The sequence below is a fragment of the Gastrolobium bilobum genome, unplaced genomic scaffold, assembly GCF_033153095.1.
Source record: "Gastrolobium bilobum isolate Gb01-03AN ecotype WA unplaced genomic scaffold, APGP_CSIRO_Gbil_v1 utg34786, whole genome shotgun sequence".
NCBI classification, from domain to species: Eukaryota; Viridiplantae; Streptophyta; class Magnoliopsida; order Fabales; family Fabaceae; genus Gastrolobium; species Gastrolobium bilobum.
This window is the reverse complement of record NW_026897306.1, coordinates 1-22485: the sequence shown is the minus strand read 5'-3', so window position 1 is coordinate 22485 and position 22485 is coordinate 1. Positions and strand designations below refer to the sequence as shown.

At 33.7% G+C, this 22485-nt stretch overlaps 3 protein-coding genes across 3 annotated transcripts; all 3 read right to left on the bottom strand.

The window, feature by feature from the left end:
• Positions 1–2250: 2250 nt before the first annotated feature.
• On the bottom strand, positions 2251–2621 carry LOC133305796 (signaling peptide TAXIMIN 1-like). The gene is made up of 2 exons (XM_061506033.1): positions 2506–2621; positions 2251–2374 (listed from the first exon to the last, which is right to left on the bottom strand). Exons 1-2 carry the CDS (start codon positions 2619–2621, stop codon positions 2251–2253), a joined length of 240 nt encoding a protein of 79 aa, XP_061362017.1.
• Positions 2622–3164: 543 nt separating this feature from the next.
• On the bottom strand, positions 3165–5618 carry LOC133305819 (pentatricopeptide repeat-containing protein At1g28690, mitochondrial). Its single transcript, XM_061506063.1, has one exon. It carries the CDS (start codon positions 5550–5552, stop codon positions 3975–3977), a length of 1578 nt encoding a protein of 525 aa, XP_061362047.1. The 5' UTR covers positions 5553–5618; the 3' UTR covers positions 3165–3974.
• Positions 5619–7978: 2360 nt separating this feature from the next.
• Positions 7979–11411, bottom strand: LOC133305815 (THO complex subunit 7A-like). Its single transcript, XM_061506057.1, has 3 exons — positions 11262–11411; positions 10223–10832; positions 7979–8441 (listed from the first exon to the last, which is right to left on the bottom strand). Exons 2-3 carry the CDS (start codon positions 10814–10816, stop codon positions 8307–8309), a joined length of 729 nt encoding a protein of 242 aa, XP_061362041.1. The 5' UTR covers positions 10817–10832; positions 11262–11411; the 3' UTR covers positions 7979–8306.
• Positions 11412–22485: the final 11074 nt, after the last annotated feature.

Below are 22485 nucleotides of genomic sequence, written 5' to 3'. Positions count from 1 at the left end.
TTGAGAAATGATATCAAAAAATTATTTGATAGGTAAAAGATAATAGCAGAAATATTGGATAAGTTTCTTTATTCTTGTCAATTTTTTCATTTACTTTTTCTATTTTCCCAATAATCCAATGGATGGTAAATCACTTTTTCAGGTAATTTTTTTGGAATATGATATCAAATATTGTCTTCTTGAAAACTCACTCTTATTTTTCTAGGTATCTAAAAAAATCCCTTTGTCAAATATCCCTGTAGGTGTCCAAATGCCACCTAATCTTCGACAATGCCAAAAAGCAAAGCGTATAGCCTATAAAGATGCAAAACACTTATCTACAAAAAAGAAAAAAGAAAGAAAGAAAGGTGTGTGTGAAGATAATGAATGACCTAACAAATCTGCAATATCCACGATAGCCAAATTAATTATTAAGGTACTTAAATTTACACAACAAACAAGTTAAATCAAAAATACTATAAATGTTAAATTTTAAGAAATAAATGCGAGAAAAAGTGAATATTTTTTATTTCCTGCATAATAACTCTTTAATAAAGTAAGGATACTTGTACAAAAAGACACAGGTAGACTTAAAAATCATCGGGTGCAGATGATTAAACGAATATTGCAACATATTATTGGGTAAAAGTCAAGACAAGGAATTTAAGGAAAACAAATCCTCTCTCGATAGATCTTTCCTCGAAAGTTTCAAAGCTGAGAGTCAATTTTGACGGAGAAACATGCTTTATGTTTTCAGTTTGACACAGACGGACAATTTTGAAAGGTGTAATAATCTACGGTAAAAAATTAAAATATTTATAATTTAAATAAAAAAAATACGAAATTAATGGAATTGAAAACTATTTTCGAAACTAATATCTATCCAAAAAGGAGATCAAGGGTTTGATTGAATATTATTATTTGGAAATTATTATTTTTAGAACTTTAAATGTTTTTTAAAAAATTGATTAAAAGTTTGATTGAATATTAAAAAAATTAATCTGCAAATACATTAGTGTTATGATGTTGATTTTTATTTTTATTTTTTTTGTATGTGTGTGAGCTCGCTAAAAATTGCGCTATTTACAATTCCTTCATCATGGAAAAAATGGGAAGAAAAAGAAAATGATTCTTATGGTTTTTTTTTCACTTTATTCATTACCTAAATAAAATAGTTTTATTAAATAAAAAGTAATAAAGTAATTTAAAGTTTATTTATCTTTATTTTTTTATCTTTTTCATATCATACAAAAAAATCACTCCTTTTATTTTTTTTTTCTATATTTTTCTTTTCTTTTCTCTCCATGAGTCCATGACCATAAACTAATTCATATAAATTCAAGAATTGGTTTGTGACTAAAGACAAATCACACACTTGAATATTATCTAAGCTAATTATTTGAAATTACTACAAAAATATCTTTCTGTTTTTTCTATTTTTGGTGTGAATAGCTTCTCTTTGATTGGATCGATCAGTAAAATAAATTATAAAGCTCCAGTAAATATATATAACACTACAATGTCAAAAAAATAAAAAAGATAACTTGATGGAAGATCGATATTTTACGTTATTGTCAGTTTGTCACACTTAAATCTTAGAAACGTGGATTAATACCAATTGAGCAAAAAGCAAGTCAACAATGATAATTATCTTATTAGCTTGATCTATATTATAAGTTGTGTAGCTTAAACCTATCACATAATTTACACATTAAAATAATTTAATTATGAAAATAACTACTTGAAGGATTAAAATTTTAACAATGTAATAATACATTATTGAATAATAGTAAGAAAAAATTACATTAAGTATAGGTAAGGACACTTAATTATGGCTAGTGAATTCCAATCGTTTTAGTTTCCAACTGGTAGAGCTTCCATCTCATTGTTACATTTGGCAGAAATAAGCTATTCATCTTTTACAATAGCCTCCTAAACTTTGACGCCATCAAAACTAATTAATTGGAAGACTAGATGCAGCTACATTGCATAGGACATGGAAACAGTGAAAAAAGGCATTTATTTTGAGTTATTTTTTCTATGTTTCCTTTTAGAATTCAGATTAAAACTAAACCCATGAAAGAGTTGAAAGGGAAACAAAAAGAAACCTTAGAATTCAGCATAGGAATCCATGCCTGCTATATATATATATATTCGTTTGGACATAATTAAACAAATGTAAGAAGGAACAGAGAAGGTAATCAACCAAAGAATATTAATAAAACTAGTACCATCACTTTGAAGACTTCAAAAATTACAAATATAATAACTTTAACATGGAATCTTGGAGATGAACCACTCCATAACCACAATTGGAGCCTTGATCAGAGCCAGAGCAAACTCAACTATGATGGTCACGCAAAGGCAACATGGGCATATGCATGTCAAAAGCAACCTGCCATCATCACATCATACACATAACTTGTGCTCAATTTTTTGAACCAAAGAATCAAAACAAGGTAGTTCAAACTTCAAACACTTGTACTAAGAAGCAGAGAAAAAGAAGAGAAGGAGAGAAGGACTTACCCAACGATCCAAATAACCACACCTACAAGGGAGATTAGGAGAGACAAGAAGGCAAAAGGGAGGCCTAACAAAAACCCAAGAGGCCTGCATTTACAGTCTTCAGAGCAGCAACACATGGCTTAATGGCTTGTTAGTTTTCTGCTACTTCCTTCTTAAAGTTTTAGACTTGTGAGAAGCCAAATACAAAATAAACTGCAGGATTGACGAAGAGCACATTAAATAGTAATATAAAATGAGTTCAGAAGAAGAAGAAAATGAAATAAAATAAGAACTGAAGGAACACGTATTTAGTTGCCGGTTGATTGATTACCTATTCGAAGAAAACCAATATCTGAACCCCACGTTGATGTCCTCCTCCTGCACGATTAATGAAATTTTCCCTCTCCACACGCCACTTTCTTGATGTGGATCAAGTTTTTATTTTTTATATATTTCTTTTGGGAAGTTAATTAGACGTTGCAATAGCAAATCCAATTATGTGAAGCCATGTTTGAGTTGCTCATGCTAAGATTGAGTCATTGAATGGGATGTATCCTTTGTTAATTGTTCTGACTTACGTTATAAGTCATAATAAAGTTAAAGTATACGTTAAAAAATTAATATAATGTTAGCATAAACACATAAATTGTAAATAAGAATTCAATATTTTACAAGTTAATTTTACTTGTTGTAAATACAATAAAATATCATTTATTTAATAATACTTCGCTTTACACACACACACACACAAAAACAGGTTTCAAGAAATTTTCAATTACATTTCTTGTTCCTATTATGTGTCATTATTGCTGGATCAAGATAGAGAATTAGCTTCCACAATAGGGTATAAGAAAAACGAAAAAAGAAAAGAAAAGAAAAGAACATGCTAATGTTCTCAAGAATGCTGAGTGAATAATTCATCCGTGACACCAAGATTTTTCAAATCATATTATACTGAAAGAAATCTCTTCAATCAGTGTGTGTATCCCTCTAGCTATAGGCTATTGCACAACATTTGGCTTTTTGCTTTCAATTTTTCCTTTTAGGCACGTGCCTCTGCTCAAGACAGAAGACAACCTCTTCGCACCTGTCTGCCATAGAATATGATGAACTAGTCTGAACTTTTTAGTATCCCCACATTCTAATCATTCAGTTTCAGATGAGAATCAATGAGTACCTACAGCAAAACCACGTATCTCTTCTAAGCAGCAGGACTTGACTTCAACCATGTTCAAAATAGTCAGCAGCTTCATTTTTATTTGTTTGTTTTTTGTTTTGTCTTTTTCAGGTCAATTGGGGATTAAACTCCTTGAACATACTTTCTGCAATTTCCTCCTAGCACCACAATTGCCTCTTCACGTCATGGAACATATTGTTTCATATTTCTATATATAGTTTGCAACAAGACATGATTGTACGAAAGCAATCAACAGGGATCATCTCATTTAACTAAAAAATGCCGTTTTGCATCTTTACACCCATTATAAGAGCTAATAAACACCATCAGCTCCAACCCAACTGCAGGCAGTGTCTTTGGATATTCCTCTCTCCTTCATTATTTCTCTAAGCTCACTTACACTATCCCATTTCCCAGCAGCTGCCAAAGTGTTAGATAGTGCAACATATGCCCCTGGTCGTCCATCAGCATTCAGCTTAAAGAGCTCATTTGCAGCTAATTTTGCCATCTCTATATTACCATGGAGTCTGCACGAACTAAGTAAAGCAGCCCACACATCAGAATTGGGTCTCTCGGGCATTCTAGTGACAAATTCCCAAGCCTGACTCAGCCTCCCTGCTCGTCCTAACAGATCAACCATGCAAGCATAATGCTCCATCCCTGGCCTTAGCAAGTATTCTTTCTCCATGCTCTGAAAGATCTCCCAACCCTCATCCACAAGTCCAGCATGTGAACAAGCTGAGAGAGCACTAAGGAAAGTCACCAAATTGGGTACTACGCAATATTCTATCTGCATCTTTCGAAATAGCTCAAGTGCTTCATCAGGAAACCCATTCTTCCCATATCCATCAATCATAGATGTCCATGAAAAAACATTCTTCTCAAGCATGTGGTCAAAAACCCTTCGAGCATCTATAACTCTTCCACATTTGGAATACATGTCTAGAAGGGCACTTCCTAATTTTAAGTCTGCAAAAAAGGGAGTCTTCATAAGCTGGCTTTGTACTTGTTGCCCAATTTCGAATACTGCAAGCATGGAACAAGCACCAATTACGCTAGCAAATGTAGAAATATTTGGCCTAAAGTTCAACCTTTGCATGTCAATGTAAACTTCAAGAGATCTCATGGCATATTCAGATGTTTTGCTGTAGCCTTCAATCATCGCATTAAATACCACTACATCCTTGTCCAATGTTTTCTGAAATATACATCCAGCATCTTTGAAAGAGCCTTGATTCATGTAACCAGAGATGAGGGATGTAGAACATATCACATTCTTCTCTGACATCACATCAAACACAGTCCTCGCGTAAGCAACCCTCCCGTTCTTAACATAAGAGTCAATCAGTGCCGTGCAAAGAACGTCATCTTTCTCAACATCAGATTTGAGTATCTGGGTATGTACCATTCTTCCTAGATCACCAAGCAGCGCAACATTACCCCTGGAAGTAGACGCCTTTAAAATCATTGAAAAAGTAAACCCATCAAGCTTTTCCCCAGACACTAAGAGCCTATGCACCAAATCAAGTGACTCTTCAACTCGCCCTTGTTTCAGATAGCCACCAATCATATAATTATAAGCAGATAAAGTTCTGTCCCGCAAATCATCGAACACCTGGCGTGCATATCTTAAACAATTACATTTCAGGTACAATATAAGTAGTTTGATGGAAATATTGGTGTTTGGAACAAACCCAGTTTTCAGAATGTGGGAATGGATGTTTTGGCCGCGGGAAGGATTCTCGGAGTTGATGTGATGTTGCAGAGCATCGGATAATGAGGTAGAGTGAAGAACAAAATCAAGGTTTTGCGGAAAAGATTGATGGGATGAGATCAGGGAACTATGGAAGCCACGTGACGAGAAGAAAGGTCTGAATATTCCATTGTTCATCTTCTCATTAACATTGCAGGATACAAGTTAAGCAAACCAAAGTCCCAGCGTACGGGAAAGAGTGAGTTCAACTGTTATGTTGCACGAAAACAAAAACCGTGTAAAAAACACGTGTTGGGCTTTTTTCCTTTTTTTATCAAAGCAGTGGATCCCATATGATATTGTATCTACATGAAATCCATGCCCTGTCCAACAATACGAGGGAGTTAGGTTTCGTTTCGATAAGCTTTTTTTTCTTTCAAAAGTTACTTTTTTCATAAAAAAAATAAAATATACTTCTCATTTTAAATTTGTTTAGATTCTTTTTAGAAGCTAAAAATTTTAACTTTTAAAAAAAATCAGAAGTCAAAAATCAAATATTTTTTTCAAAAACTAAATATTTTTATAAAAATATAAATAGCTTTAATTTTTGTAAAAAAAACTTTTAAAATAAAGAAAAGATATAAGCTACTTTTTCTAGAAGGCGAAACAAACGGGCTCTTATACATATAAAAATAAGTTATTCTATCTATTTTTTTTTATATATATATTTATCTTATCTATCAGTCTCCAACATTAATATATTAGTATCTCAACTAATTTTTATTATTTTTAATAATAAAAGTTAGTTGAAATAATGATTTAACGGTAAAATGATGAAGCTTAATTGAGATATTGATATAACGATGTTGGAAAATAATAAAGAACGTAGGCATAAAAAAATCAAGTAAAATAACATATCCCTAAAGTATAATATATTTATGAGATTAAATATATAATTTTATCTCATACACACATAAAAGTTTTTGGGACTCGAATTTTTTTTCTTTTTTTTTTCTCACATGGACCCAGACAGATTCACACATTTTTATGTGTGTAAGAGATAAATTATCTCCTACAACATGAAAAGGTGGAGGTTATATTTACAACATTTTTCGCTTATAACCTCTGCAAGCAAATTTTAACAGTTGATTTTCGTAAATCTAACGGTTATAATTTATTGAGTTATCTTTATTAATTAATTATTAATTCTCAATAAATTATAACCGTCAGATTGTCAGAAATCAATGATTAAGATTTGATTGTAAGCAAAAGGAGGTTGTAAATAAGTCACTAGGTTTGGTAGGAGTTTGGGTAGGTTATGCGTTCAATTCTCACTTCTATTAAAAAAAAAAAGTTGTACATATAACTCCTCTCATATAAAAAAAACATTAATATCTATTAAGGGAAGAGTTATATTTACAAATTAAATTATTTACAAACTCTTACACTCAAATCTTAATTGTTAATTTTCGTCTATAATTTATTAAATTACATTTATTAATTAATTATTAATTCTCAATAAATTATAACCGTTAGATTAACAGAAACCAACGATTAAGATTTAATTATAATAATTTATAAATAATTTAATTTGTAAATATGACTCTTTCGTTGAATAATTATCGCTTGCCTCACCTGGTGCGATCAATATTTTTTATTCTTATATCCAGTTGTTTGTGAAAACTTGAGTGGCCAGACGGCCAGCGCAAGTTAATAGGAGACAAGTCAAGCTTAGTATTCACCAAAGCAGGTTCTTCAAGCAAGGAATTTTTGAATCTAGAGAAAGCATTCATGATTGAAAAGCTCAAGATTTCCACTTTTCGACTAATATAATTAATTAATATAATAAAAGAATAGCAAGTATAAACGTGTGCATAAAAATAATATAATGGGAGATATTATAAATTTTTTTTGAGATATTGTCGAAGGAAAACAGAAGTTAGTAAAAAATTTCAACAAACAAAAAAAGTAAAGAAATGGGTGAAAGAATTAAAAGAAAAAAAAAAACTCAGAAAGAGTATACTTGATGACAATAGAATAATTGTCAACACACAAATATCCAACACCATGTGTTAGTTTGGTGTTAAAAATTGCCACCACTAACTATTCTTGCTCTAATGGTGAGATTTTAGGTTAGTCATTTCACAGTTCATAGACTCCATTAAATTTGGTCTTTTTATAGACTTTGTAATTATTTGAAATTAGAACACAAGTTTGATTATGTGTAACTTCTAACCTGGTGGCTTGATGGAATTGTCCTTTGGGTGTCATTGTAAGAAAATTAAAATTAAAAAAAAAAAATCAAAAGAAGTGACAATATACAAAATAAAAATGGTAATATCCACTCTTTATAATTGTCAACACGTTACCTCTGGCTAAGATTTTCAATACGGGATCCATATTTGGCAAAACCAATCAACAAGTAACGTGGTAATTGCATCTAGTAGCAAATGAAACTGCACCCAAAGGAAATTCTATAAAAATCTCTTCATTATTAGTAATGATTATTGAATTGCATTAAGAGTCTATATTGTCATAATTTTTAGCAATAAAATAACATTATACACATAAATAAACACACAAATACAATTCTTTAATATTTCATTAGTGATACCTACTATACTATATTTATATTCTAGTTTTTAAAAAATTATCATATCCCAGTCCCGAATTGTTTCATTTGTAATACACCCATACAAATAGCGTACCATGGATTCTTTTCTTTTGCCAAAAAAAAAAAAAAAAACCCGTAATGAAGAAAACTCCAACAATACAGAACGTATTGTCAGATGAAATATCACAGAAAATTACATCAAAATGCACAAGTATCACTGAGCCCTAGCACAATACTAGTGATAATTCATTTGAATATTTTCCTAAATCCCTTTAGAAAAATAAACCATGATTGAAATGTAAGAGACGTTACAACAGCAAGACTGATATTCAATCCAGTTACTGGTCAATTGCCATTGCTTCCGGCCCCCCGTTTGCGTCCTCCATCCCATTCTTAAGCTCCTCAGTTGCTATTCTCATCTCCTCAACTAGACTCTTTTGCTCTTCCTCTATTGTGTTCTGCAACTCATCCACCTGTAGGAAGATCAAGAAGCAGAACAAATATTAACATCAACAGTTTTTACACAGACAAAAATATTAAAACAAGGCACGTCACCTATCCAGAATTTGGAATCATGATGTTTACAGTTCATAAGATAGCCAGTGGAACACAAAAAACACTAGAAGAAGAAGTTCACGTGACACCAGAAAGAATAGATAAATAGAAAATATACAACAAATTATTGTGAAATCCTTGAACTAAAGTGCCTCACTGAATCACTGCCGACACAAATTAAATTCAACAGTTTCAGTTTGCACAGCCAACAAAGGTAAGCATAACAGAGATACAAATCTTCATTCCACAAGTTAATAAGAAAAGGTAGAATTGTATCAAGGTTGAGAATCAGAGATTGGAACTTTTTTCAAAATGTCACTTATGGGTCATTATCTTTGGATAAAATGCATGGTCACAAATTTCATGTCAAACGCATAAAAATTGGGCTAGACAGGAAATTGGAATTGAAAAGAGAAACTACATGTTTTGAATTATAATTACCAAGATAAAAACAACGTGCAACCTCTCAATAGGAGTCTTAAACGCCATTTTATATGGTGTTACTGTTAATTAACACTAAAAAATCAATTAAAACAAAAACACAAATTATGAAAATAACACTTGAATAAAAAAATGTCTAAAACCCTTCAAAACGCAAAAAGCCGAGAACACACGCACAATGCTAAGCCAACTCTATAAGCGTCACAATTCTTACCACGGGAAAGTATGGAAGTAAAAGGCATCACTCACACTAATGTCCTGGGTAAAATATGCCAAAGAGAAAATACTGCAGAATGATGATATTTCATTATCAGCATATGATATTATTTGAGAACAACCACATAAGTTGCACAACTATTTTAAGTGATAAATGTTGTAGACCACAATCAAAGAACCCTGAAATACTATTTTATAAATTTCAATTACCACATCCAAATGTGTTTCAGATCTTATGTTTCTGCTTACCCTTTCCTTTTCTCTTCTAAGTTCTAAGACACACATGAGTTCCATTTTCTAGTCTTCATATCAGTGTGCCACAACTTCTACTTCTCAGCCCACATGCTTTTTTTCCTCTGATTTTGCATTTTCTGTTGCTTCATTTTTTCTTTTCAGTTTTCTGTTTCTTCATCCTCTCTACTCTGACTCAGGCTACTCACATGCAAAATGAGTTCTACTTCTAAAAAAATTCAGAGCCAAACTAGAAGTGCTGCAGCTCCGTGTGTCCCCGGACCACCTAAAAAATATGTAATATTTTACAAACCATTTGTAAATTTTAAGTATTTGATGTTGTGTTTTGTGGTTAATTCAGTCGAACATTGGATGACTATTGAATCCGATAAGACTATGAGTTATGTTTACAGTGTGAGTTTAGTTTTTCATATACATTAGTGGTTTCATCTGCAAACTGTTGACATTTGAATCATTAATAAAAAAATTACAAATATATTTAATATAATGTGCTCTATTTTCAAAAGAGTATGATACACTATGTGCTATTTTTTTGCTATTGCACTAAGATCCCCTCTTTTATAAATATGTTACTTATAATTATGGAGACCTAATTTAACAGGATCAAGTATCTATATTAGCACAATGTTTCACAAGAGAAAGAAGTTGAACAATGAGGCATAACAGATAGGACCAAAGCTAACAGTAAAGCAGTGGCAAACAGCTGATTAAATTCCCACATTGCATATTTCACATAAGCAAAAGAACACAACAATCACACAAGACATAGCATAAGGAGACTACCACGTACCACATGCAACAAAAGAGCAAACTGCTTCTTCCGAAGCTCCAACAATCTCGAACCAGCAGTGTTATCTGCATCTAATGCTGCTATTTCTTTCTCTAACTCTGTTATAAGCTTCTGTGTCTCTGATCTTGGTGGCTGCATAGCAATCAATTTCCTGATAGCCTCGCACTCCTCCTTATGCCGCCTCTCAACCTTACTCTCTTCAAGTTGCTTCTTAAGATCTTCAATGTCGGCCTGTGCCTGCAAGATCTGCCGATTCATTTCATCTTTCAACTCATTGAAATTTTCCTTCTCTCTAATATTGGCCTCAACAATTGCTTTGCTCTTTAGAAGTGGAATCTCAAAAGTGGTCAATTCCTGCAGAAAAGCTCTGGCAAGCTTTTCACAGTCATTGTAGTTATCTTCCTCCTTGTCAACCTCGGAGACGAAAGAGGTGAACTTCTTCTGAAGCTTCTTCAACGGAGGCTCACCCCTTGTGGTTGTTGTACGGGTGAGAAGCCTGTGTTTGATAATTATATCATCTTCAGCAGGACCAAAGGCATAGTTGGCTGCCACTGCTTCGCCCCGCCCCGAAACCTTCCTTCCTTTTCCCAGCATCTGAAATTCTTGAGCACTGACAAGGACAATATCAAAGCTCAGGCTCAGTTTGTATCAACAGAAAAATAGATTCTTTTGGCAAGCATTTCTCAAGAAAAATATTTAATGGTTATTCCCATTCAACATCAGCATCAGCATCAAATTTATCCCAAATTACTTAGGGTCGCTGTTATTCCCATTAAACGCGGACGTGAGCAAAATTTAGGGATACATTTGAATTAAATTAAATTAAATAATTGTGTAACAAGTGAGCAGTGATGGTAATTTACAGAATTAGGGTATTGGAATTCCATGCTAGATCCAGCACCCTGGCGGATGAATAAAAGAGCATAGCTATATGAAATGAAAATATTGGATTACAGAACTAGAAAACCAGATGTTTTGGTGGTAGCCTTTTTAGTTGTGTGCTAAAAACTGAAAGAAGATTAAGGTTGCTAGAATGAACCTTTTTGGCGGCAGCGTTCACGGTGTTGCGCCTCCGCAAAGAGACGGAGATGCCGAACGGTGAGAGCGGTTCTGTCCGGTTGTGGTTCTGTTTCAAATGCAAAAGTTAGCAGGCTCACTATTGGACCAGTTCGGAGTAGGAACGGGCCGAACAGGTTTAATTTTATCTTTTTTTAATTTTCGGGTTGATAAATATGTGAAATGGCAAATCACAAATCATAATGTATAAATTTCATAAAATCTGGGTGAAAAATTATTGCTTAAAGAATTTTAAAACATTTAAATTCAATATTGCATGCAATTTGAAATTTGATAGGTACATTTGTACTATCTTAAAGTTAATATTTCAAAGTTTATTTAAACAAAAAATAGAGGTTAAACATAATTTATATAAAAAAAAATTAAGAAATTTTAAATCTTTTGTACTGTGTAAGGGTTTGCTACGCTCAATAACATGGAACCGGACACAGGCCAACCATTTATGGAGGCTGTACTGTATAGGAGTTCTCTGATCCAGTAGTGTCCATGTAAAGATCATGCCCAATAAGGAGTTCTTAGACCATTCTCACCCTACTTTTCTATGCTACGTGTAATTTAGAGTGCTAATCTATGTTGCTTGTACACGAAACACAATATATTAGAATATATTTTGATATTAAATAATATTTTTAATATATAGTATAGTTTACATTTAATATATATAACAGTTCATAATGAGTTATATAATTAATCAAATATTCAAATTTCATAACATAAATATAAAGCAAAAATAATTTTTTCATATCAAATTTCATAACAAAAAATATTTGATTTATAAAATAATTTTTCATGTTTAATTAAAAAGATAAAATAAAATGAATTTATTTTTTTTTTATAACAAAAATAAAATGAAATTTTGATCTAAAAAAAACGTGTTAGAAAACAATGGTCACGTATCGTAACGTGTCGGAACATTAACTGCGTGTCAAAAAATGTTGACCACGTGACGGAACGTGTCGATGTCCAACACTCATTTTTCAAAAAATTTGCTTGTCGGTGCTTCCTTGGTGCCAATAACCTATGTTGCCTATCAAAAGTTTAGACCAGTGTTTTAAAACCCGGCTCGAACTGGCCAAGTCGACTCGAGTTTCGATAATCCAGTACCCTCATTGGTTGAGTTGGGCATCAGATCGGTTATGCACTCGAACCGGTTGACCCGATTTGAACTGGACCACAACCAAGTTCAATGAGTGTTTAATTGATTTTTTGTTAAATTGTGTGAAATATATACATTTTGTAAGCAATAGAATTTGAATTTGAATTTGAATTTGAGTCCCCTTATTTGAGGATTGGAAGACTTATCATTAGACTACTTTTATTTGTTGGACACAATATTCATAATTTAATATTTATTATATATTATTTTGAAATCTAGTTGAACCCAATTGAACCACTGACCCAGTAACCTAGTACCTCGACCGAGTCGATGACCGGTCCGAATTTTAAAATATTGGTTTAGACTAGAGGTGGCAATATAGGTTGAACCTGATGGCTCAACTCGCCAACCCACCAAAACGGGGCGGGTTGGGTTACAGATACAGCCCACCTCAACCTGCCCCGTTGGGTTGTGGGACAAAACGGGTTGGCGGTGGGTCGAGGCGGGTTGACGTGCCGGGTCAATTTTTTTTTTACTTTTAGGTAGTATTTTATTTGTCTTTAAGCTTTTGTGATATTCAATTTTTTGTTATCTTAGTACTCTCTCGAGTAAATAAAGAAGAAAAATTTTATTTATGATAAAGGTAATCTATATATGGAGATAAAAATAAGTTTGTGAAGAATGTATGACTAAATATTAGAATACATTTAGGCTTAAGATTGGAAAAAAAACTAAGGGAAATGTAATATGAAAATAAGTAATATTATAATATTAATAAAATATTTTTTATTATTTTTTATTTTTTATTTTTTAGGCGGGCCAACCCACCATAAAAATGGGGAGGGTTGGAAATCCACATTCAAGAGGCAGGGCAGGGCGGGCCAACCCACTTTTGGCAGGTTGACGGTGGGTTGGGTTGGGTTGACCTGTTTTGCTACCCCTAGTTTAGACGCTTCATTATTTCATGTTAGTTCTGACCTAACATACGTAGTACATGATTTAATATATATTATAAAATTAAAGTTGGTTGGTTCAAATGGTATATGTTTGATTCCGCTTAAGTAAGGTCTTGGTTTCAAGTCCTTGTGAATGCAAAAAATTTCTTTGGGAGAGTTAGCCCCATTATGATGTAAATGAAAAGTATTCCGATTGTAAAATACTTTTTCGACCGAAATTTTGTCGTTTGCAAGTTTGCAACGTAGAAATTTTGTCAAAAATATAATCTTTTTTTGTAGTGTGAAAACTGAAAAGTACATAAATAATTTTGTTAGAAATTTTAAATTTAATTTGTAAAATATAATAATTATATTAGTTTTTTAAAAAAGGATAAAATTGTAAAAATATCCAATTAATCCTCCATTTTTCTCCCTTACCATATTTTTAACTCCCAAATAAGGAAAGAGAATACCCTTCATTTCTCTTCCTTTCCTTTTCCTCCCTCTCTCTTGGATCCCATTCTTTCATTTTTCCTCCGAACTCCCAAACAAGCCTAAAGTTTTAGGTTGAAATAGTTCTTTACATGTTGTCAAAGAATATAATATAAACTATTAAAAGGCCTTCACCAATACATTAATATTTTGGATTCAAATGATTCTTAATTTACAATAAGAAAATAAGTTATTTAACACTCAGATCACTTCTACTGAGCTATAAAAGTGACTTTGTATATAGATACACTCAATGTTGTCAAAATCGAATTTCTAAGTAGAAACATAAAGGGATAGCAGAAACATAAATCTTAGAAACGACACAAAATATAAAATTTCAACTACTTAAGGTCAAAGATAAAAAAAAAAAAGAGGTGCAAAAATGTGTGTATATATATACACGCACATTATTATTTAATTTTTAATTGTCAAATTTGTATTAAAATCATGTAATCATATTAGATATATAATTTCTTTAAAAAAAAAAAAAGGTAACAAATACACCATATAAAATAGTAAAAGTATAGGGGATTTGCTTCGATCCCAGGAAAAAAATAAAAGAACTATTGCGGGTTTTTTTTTTTAAAGTTGGTTCATGACATATGAAATTGAAATTATAAAACGTACGTCTTTGCATTCTATCTGACCTATCTAGTCATCCATTGTTTCTTTACATGCTGGTCGTGTGGACTGTACTTGGGAGCTAGCACGTAATAAGTTCATGACATTGTCTTAAGCTAAAGCAAATAAGCATAAAGGCAAAGGCACTTTGGTTATTATACGACAAATCATGCTCATGCATCCATTTTTTTTTTTTAATTTGGTTTGCACGGATCATCATCATCCATCACTACGATCTAAGATTACAAAGAAGCTTAACTTTTGTCTTCTTGGACAAAACGTTTTGTCGTTTGGAAAAGTTTGACTGGACGCTATTGCAATTCATTCGAATTGCAAATGTGATTTCTTGGTGCCTATGATACTAATGGTAAGTGTATCATAGAGTTATCGGATTTCTACGTATCAAGAAAGAGACAAATGCAAGTGCACTCGACGGCTGGCCGGCAACGCGTGCAATGTATCAACGAAATTGATCTTTATCTTTCTTTCTCTTTTTATTTTTTCTTTCAGCATTGTGTTTGTTTGACATTTTCATAATACTTAATTGGTAAATTCAAACAACTTCCGAAAAACCTCTTGACTTATTAATTGAAATTCGATTTAACTTTATTACATATTTTAAATTTAATTCAAAACATACAAAGTTACATTGTCCACTTAGAGTACAAAAGATTATTTTTGTTAAAATAGAACAACCTTTTCTTTTCTAAACTTTCTTTTAACAAAAAAAATCATGATTCTATTTATCCAAAACCCAACCATTACATAGTGGTTCAACCTTTGACCACCATATAATATTAATATGTCACGAGCGCAAATTAATTAATTTAATTATAATCACTCCAAATGATTTTTTTAATTAAGTCAACTATTATACTTTTGTAATCATGCTAGTTTTTTGTAATTGCGATTATATATGTAAGGTATGCATGACAACTATTCGGTTCCTTGGCATTGTTTTTGAAAAGAAATAATTCTTTTCTATTTCTGTGCCTTGGAATAGTTTCTGGAAAAAAAATGTGTTTGATAACATGTTCTATTTTTATTCCGAAAATGAGAATTGTGTTTGATAACAAAACAAATAATATAATAAAAAATAAATTCTATTAAGCATAAAAAAATTTCGGATCATCGCTTTCCTTTGCATATGATGCAGTGATGGTGGCGGCGATGACAGTGTCGCGGTGATGGTAGTGGTGGTTGGTGATGGTGGCGATGGTGGTAGTGGTGGCGCTAGTGGTGGTGTGGTGGCGGCGACGACGACGATGGTGGCATAATGGTGGTGGTGACAACAATGGCTGTGATGATGGTGGTGGTGGTTGGTGGCAGCGGTGATAGTGACGGTGGCGATGGGTGGAGGTCGTGGTGATGGTGGCAGTGGTATCGGGGTGGTGGTGGTGATGACGGCGGCGATGATGGTGGTGAAGGAAATCTTAGATTTATGCGGAAGCGGTTTAGGACCTAGTACATTGGTATGCTTACCGAATCATCCTTGTTTCACAATTACCTCTCGGTGCGCAGGTCTCGTGTAGAATCTTCCCTTGTAGGATTCCTCTTCACGAACAGCTCACCTCAGCGCCGCAGCACGAACAACCTCCTTGAAGCTGGACTGTGGCAGATCTTCCAAACTATCTCTCGAGGAGGAAGGGGAAGTGTGTGGGCACTGATTAGATTATGAGCTTGCCTCTTTCTCACCGAAAAGGACCTCGGAGGCTGATGACTTAAGAGGTACTATTTATATGGGTTCCAAGAAACCCTAGCTCATTGGGCTCTAGGTTCCTTGGGCTCTTCTCATACTAATAACCCATTTGGGCTTTAGTAAAAGAGCAAACCCAACAATCTCCCACTTGCTCTTTTGGATACAAACTTGAGTCGTAAAACCCAAGATCATGTAACCCATAAGTCATCATCTATCCGAAAAATACCCCATCCCTTGTCTCAAGCTAGCTTGGGGATCTACCATCTGTTATTAATCAAGGCTCCTGATAATCAACGAATGATTATCTAATTCGGTGCTACTCCACTAAAAGCCCGAACTTGAACTCCAAGATTAACAACACTTATAACATGAATATGCATCGCCCCTTTGTAGAATGTCTATAATTGATTGACAAGTTTTCTGTAACTCAATCAATTATTTGTTCCCTTGACTATGATAGTTTCTCTGATGGATTACATGCACTGGCCAGTGTCTTTAATATCCAAATACCGAAACATATCAAGGGGACATATCCTACAAATTCCATATTGTTTATCTCATAAATACCAATAATCAAATAATCTCACTCCCAAAATACCGAGTTATTGGTCGTCAATAGATCGAACCTCACCCGTTGGTAAATCAAAGAATGAAAACTATTTGATTACCTATTTATAATAAACTCAGGATTAAGAGCAATCACATAACTATAGTTAACTGGAGATTTGATACCTTATGACAGAAAAACAACCTTAATCAAATCTCTCCTTGATCCTTTCAATGTGAATGTTAATTCACACCAATATTTTACAATGATTCGGACAAAATCATTTCATAAAATATTGCAGCCTGAATAAAGTGCCCAACTTTATTTAACGGCTGTGACTCCATTCATCAATTGTGAGAACCTGTGATCATGTCCTCCATGAACGTATCCATATGATCATATACTCCACAATTTGATCCGGACCTTTATGTTTGTAAATAGTGCGCAAAATAAATAAATAAAACCTTATTTATGAAATTCAGAAAATTATTTTATTGTTTCATCGTCTTACTCCAAGAGCACAATGAAACCAATAACTCCCACTTGCTTAATGCAAGTCTGGGATCCTCCTAAGACCCAAAGAAGTAACATGCCTCTCGAACACAAGTTCAGGCAAACTCTTAGTAACTGGGTCTGCAAGATCCACCTCTAATGCTATCTGAGTTTAGTGAAAAACTCATAGCTCGAGGTTGATTTTCTTGAGTCAATATCCACTTGAAATAACTGAATTTTTGAAAACTCAGCTTTTCAAGACTCCCAACCAGCATATAATCTCTCGTTCTCCAAAGATACTTGAGTACATGCTTAACAATAATCTAGTATTCCTCTAGGTTCAAAATGGTACTATCTCACTACTCCCACTGCGTGACAGATGTCTGGTTTAACGCCCAACATGATATGCGTGAGTCTACCTTTGCCAAAGCATAAGATATCTTGCTCATGCATTCTTCCTTCTTAGAAGTCTTTGGTCACTCCTTAGGAAGATGAATTCCACATCTGAGAATTATAATTCTTCTCTTAGAATTCTCATGTTGAATTTTGGGTTTTGTCAATGTAAGTAGCCTGAGGTGATGCCAACAACTTATTCTTCCGGTCTCATAAGAGTTTTATACCAAGAATATAATTGGCTTCCCCAGTACTTCCATACCAAAACACTAACTTAGCCAACTCTTTATGCTTGATATTACCTCCACATTGTTTCTAATAAGGAGCATATCATCTACATAAAGTACCAGAAAAGCTACTGTCTTCTGTTGTATCCTTTACATACAAATACACATCATTCATCAAGGTTCTCTCAAAATCAAAATTTTGATAACCTGATCAAAACTGATGTTTCAAGACCTGGATGCTTGCTTAAGTCTATGAAATAGACTTTCACAACTTGCATACTGTGTGTTCCTACTCATTTGCTATAAACCCTTTTGGTTGTTGTATGTAGATATCCTGACATCCAACTCCCAAAATGAAATCTCATAATTGAGACTTATAGCAACTAAGAGAATCTGGAAGGACTCAAGCATGGCGTCTGGCAAAAAATGTCTCCAAGCTAGCTTTGAAGGTTTTCACCTTTCTGTCCATCCTCTCTTTGCCTTTTATGTCCACATGCACCTTGTGGGTTTTACCCCTCTTGGTGTCTTTACTAGGACCGAACGGACTTGAAATACAAGTATTTCATCTCATTGTTCATAGCCTGAGCAACACTTGATCAACAACATCTTCTAGTGCATTATCGTAACTAGTAGGATCAATGTCACTCAACAAGAAACAACTTGAGAGTTAACAAGGCTCTCTCCCACTACGAATGTACTGCACTAGACCTTGTGTATTTATAGGTAAAACAAAGAGTGGGTCAAATGATGGATCTTCAATTTCTTGAGGATCCGCTTATCCTTGATATTGTTCCTTTACATGTGATACTAATATTTCTACTAGTTTCACTTATATATTATCATGTTGAATTTCCAATCATGGTTCTCTTGTTTGTTCACTTAGAGATATATCTATCCCCTCTTGAACAATCAAGGGAACAGTGGATGACGCTTCTAGAGATTCTGGAAATTATTGATCTGAGATAAATCTCATCAAGAATAACCTAACTTAAGAGCTTATAATTTCTTATCTAGTCCTCCTTTAAGAAAATCATGTGAGTGCTCACTTAGATTATCTTGTCCTTAAGACTAAATAAGAAATCATCCCTAGTTCTCTTAGGGTAGCCAAAAGATATGCACTCTTCCATACAAGATTCCATCTCATTTGACTGCTGTTGTAGGACGTGTGCCGTAGCACCCTAAATCCGAATATGGTTTGATCTGGGCTTGCACCCTTTCCATAATTCTTTAGGTGTCTTTACAACAAACTTTGACGGAATCAAGTTAAGAAGGTACATTTCCTTCTCTTAGGCATCTCCCTTGAACAACATTGACAAAGATAAATAACTGAACATGATCTTCACCAAGTCTGGAAATGTTTGATTTTCGCATACTGCAACTTCATTCAACTAACGCGTTCTTAGAATTGACAGTTACGAAAACTATCCCCTCTTAAATCAGGTAAGACCTGAACTTACCAGACAGGTAGCCAACACTTTAGTCAGACCAAAGTGTTTTTGATTTGAACACCTACATGCTTTTCTGCCTCAGACTAAACCTCTTGGAAATTTCCAAAAGCTTTAGACTTATGGCGCACTTGGTTCATCTGTCCAAATCTAGAGTAAACATTCATATAATAAAGTACTCATCACCTCTTCTGGTCTGAACGCTAAGTGGTCCACATACTTTAGTATGTACCAGTTCCAGTTGAATAGTTGCGCAAACCTTCTTGGCCCTTGTAGGATTGCTTGGCCACTTTACCTTCCAAATAGGACTAACATGTAGCTGTTAGTTAAAAGATTATTGAACTTTCAGTCCCTCTTTTAACTAAAACATATTTTCTACTTGAGATAATGTGACTCAATCACAAAGGCCAAAGTTATGTTTCATTTGAAACTTTTATTTCTTTGGTGAAAGTTCTTGTTCATCATCCCTTTCATTCAACATAACAAATTTTAAAAAAAAAGGTATAGGACATAGGTAATAAAGACTATTTAAACAATGTACTGGAACAAAACAAGACGAAGATGAACTTCGAAATGTAACTGAGGAATCAATTGCATTGTCAAATCATGTTTTAACCAAAACAACTAACAAAAATTGAATTCCTCTTGAAATCTAGAACAAATAAACAGTCACCCAAAACCATAGTCTTATAAATAACTTGTCTTACTGCAAATGCAGACACAAGTTCCCATTTTCAAGCTTAAAATATCTATGTCCATTGCTGACAGGTATGCCATGTTTGAACTACTACAAAGAGTAACAAACATAATCAGTGATTCCTGAATCAATAATTCATTCACTGATCAGGCCTTGATATGCCCATGTCTGGTTCTTTTCATCACCTCTGGGCAATTTTTCTTTCAGTGTCCCTTTAGTCTGTACTTGAAGAACTTGCCTTGCGGCTTCTTCATAGCAACTGGTTTGACAACTGATAACCAAGTCATTTTGTTCTTGTTACCACCCTTGGGTTTCCCTTTGGATTTAACAAGACTCTTAGCAAAACCTGCACCGACTGCATTCTGTCTAGCAGAGCTGCTAGACGCAGCAAACATGTCATTAAGAGTCTGAAGCATTTTTACTCCACTCTTAATCATGTAGCAACGAACTACCATATCTGCCCTTTCTCAATCTGAGAAATGCATCTTAGTTTCCTTAAACGCTTTCTCTGCAGGTTGCTATGGCCCTCACATTGTCAGGACAAATTTTAGCTTCCATGTTTTAGAACAATATCAAAGATTTGCTTTTCACTTATTCATAGTTGGTACCATCTAAAGGTTTTCGACTCAAAATCATTTCTAAGATATTTCTGAAAAACATATAAAGCACACAATTACAGACGAATGCAATAAACAAACGAAATGCAAGTAGATTCTCATAACTACTCTTGTTTATTGTTAACAATCCTTCAGTTTATCTTTACAAGGCTTACGATGGGCAAGTCACTTGTAAAAACCAAAATTGTTATTTGGGCCTTCAGTGCCATTGCCAGAGCCTCGATGGGAGGGTTAACAATTTTACCAAAGTTGAATGTAATTAACCATTGTTTAATTTCAAAATTATCCTTAGTGTCTAAGCATTGCCGACGATGGGCCGTACAATACTTTACTAAAATTTTGAAATTATTAAGATTTAATCTAGTGAAATCTGATTATCCTTATCCGATGGGGCTTCAGCGATAACCATTTCACTAATAAACCCACAAATGAGCCCGCAGGTTTTAAAATTAATTAATTTTTAAAACCTTCACCCATTCAACATTTTTGTTTGAGAATTTTCATAAGCCCAGTCGAATTCATTGTTTAATTTCAAAATTATCTTTAATAACTTAGTATTATCGACGATGGGACGTACAATACTTTAAAATTTTGAAATTATTAAGGCCCAATAAAATCCAATCATGCTTATCCGTTGGGGCCTCACATGATTATTTTATTGATAGGCCCACAATGCGCCTGGAGGTTAAATTAATTTCTTAATTTAAATCTCCTCCCATAGATATTTAAGTCCAATCTAATAAAATCCAATCATGCTTATTCGATGGGACTTCACATGATTATTTTATTAATGGTCCTATAATGCGCTTGAAGGTTAAATTAATCTCTTAATTTAAATCTCCTTCCATTCAACATAAGCAACATTTTCTAATTTCCAAGAATTATTTAATTGAGAGTATCCTTTGTTTGATTTCAAAAACTATATAAGTAAGAGCGCCGATAAACGTGCACTAAGCTTAACATAATTTTGAAAGTATTAAGGTCCTGAAATCCGGTCACTTTACGTCAGCGTGTGCTCCAAACAATCATGATACATGAATGTTGTATGCAGCGTGTGTTATTCCATGACCATTTCAGAAAAACCCACAAATTACTCGCAAAATAAAAGAATTCTCTCAAGAAATTTTCTCTAATTATTTTTCTAGATTTAAATCATCCAAATAGCTGACTTAATTATTAATCTAGATTGCAACAATCATAATAATTATCATTTATGAGGATAATTTGAAATCAAAATAATTTCCATAACGATTATTTGTCTTGATGTTAATAATCCAAAATTAATTAATTCAATTATTAATCTAGATTTTTAATAAAAATCATAATAATTATTAATTAATTTCTTAGGATGATTTAAAATCAAAATAATCCTATAATAACTATCATACTAGTCGCTGAAGACATAATAGCTATTATGCTCATGCAATCATACAAGTTATGCAACAATATGGCACCACCTATTCTATATGGCATGTTATCGCAATAAAGCATGTTATCTATCATATAATTTATACCAATCAATAAAAGCATTAAATAATAAATCATAATTACTTTAATCCATGGCCTTCCTATTTTAAAGAAAATAAAATAAAATAAAATTAAATAATACAACTTTGGAATTCAACTTTCGCCTAGCCCATAGTATCTGTCTCAAGCCCCTTTAGGGTTTCATGGGCCCAAAATCCCAAAGACCCAATCCTTTGGCGAGAAACCCTAGGACGCGAAAGAGGAACCCTAACCGTCAGGTCTGCCGCGCCGTCACCCGAAGTCAAATCAGGCTGAAACTCCAGGGGAAGGACCGCCACGTAGAGACGAGTGCACCGCCGCCAGAACCACCAAAAAGGTGGCCGGACGCTCTCTGGCTCTCCCATTCTTTGCCGGAGAGTGGCGGCCACTCTCAGAATCTTGTGGAGGCGCGTGGAGGC

What these genes read in the sequence shown, in the direction of transcription:
- LOC133305819 (XM_061506063.1), bottom strand. Translation starts at nt 5,552, where the DNA reads ATGAACAATGGAATATTCAGACCTTTCTTCTCGTCACGTGGCTTCCAT.
- LOC133305796 (XM_061506033.1), bottom strand. Translation starts at nt 2,621, where the DNA reads ATGTGTTGCTGCTCTGAAGACTGTAAATGCAGGCCTCTTGGGTTTTTG. An exon ending in GTGGTTATTTGGATCGTTGG is followed by an intron (nt 2,375 to 2,505) that starts GTAAGTCCTTCT and finishes TGATGATGGCAG; the next exon opens with GTTGCTTTTGACATGCATAT.
- LOC133305815 (XM_061506057.1), bottom strand. Translation starts at nt 10,816, where the DNA reads ATGCTGGGAAAAGGAAGGAAGGTTTCGGGGCGGGGCGAAGCAGTGGCA. An exon ending in TTGCTCTTTTGTTGCATGTG is followed by an intron (nt 8,442 to 10,222) that starts GTACGTGGTAGT and finishes ATCTTCCTACAG; the next exon opens with GTGGATGAGTTGCAGAACAC.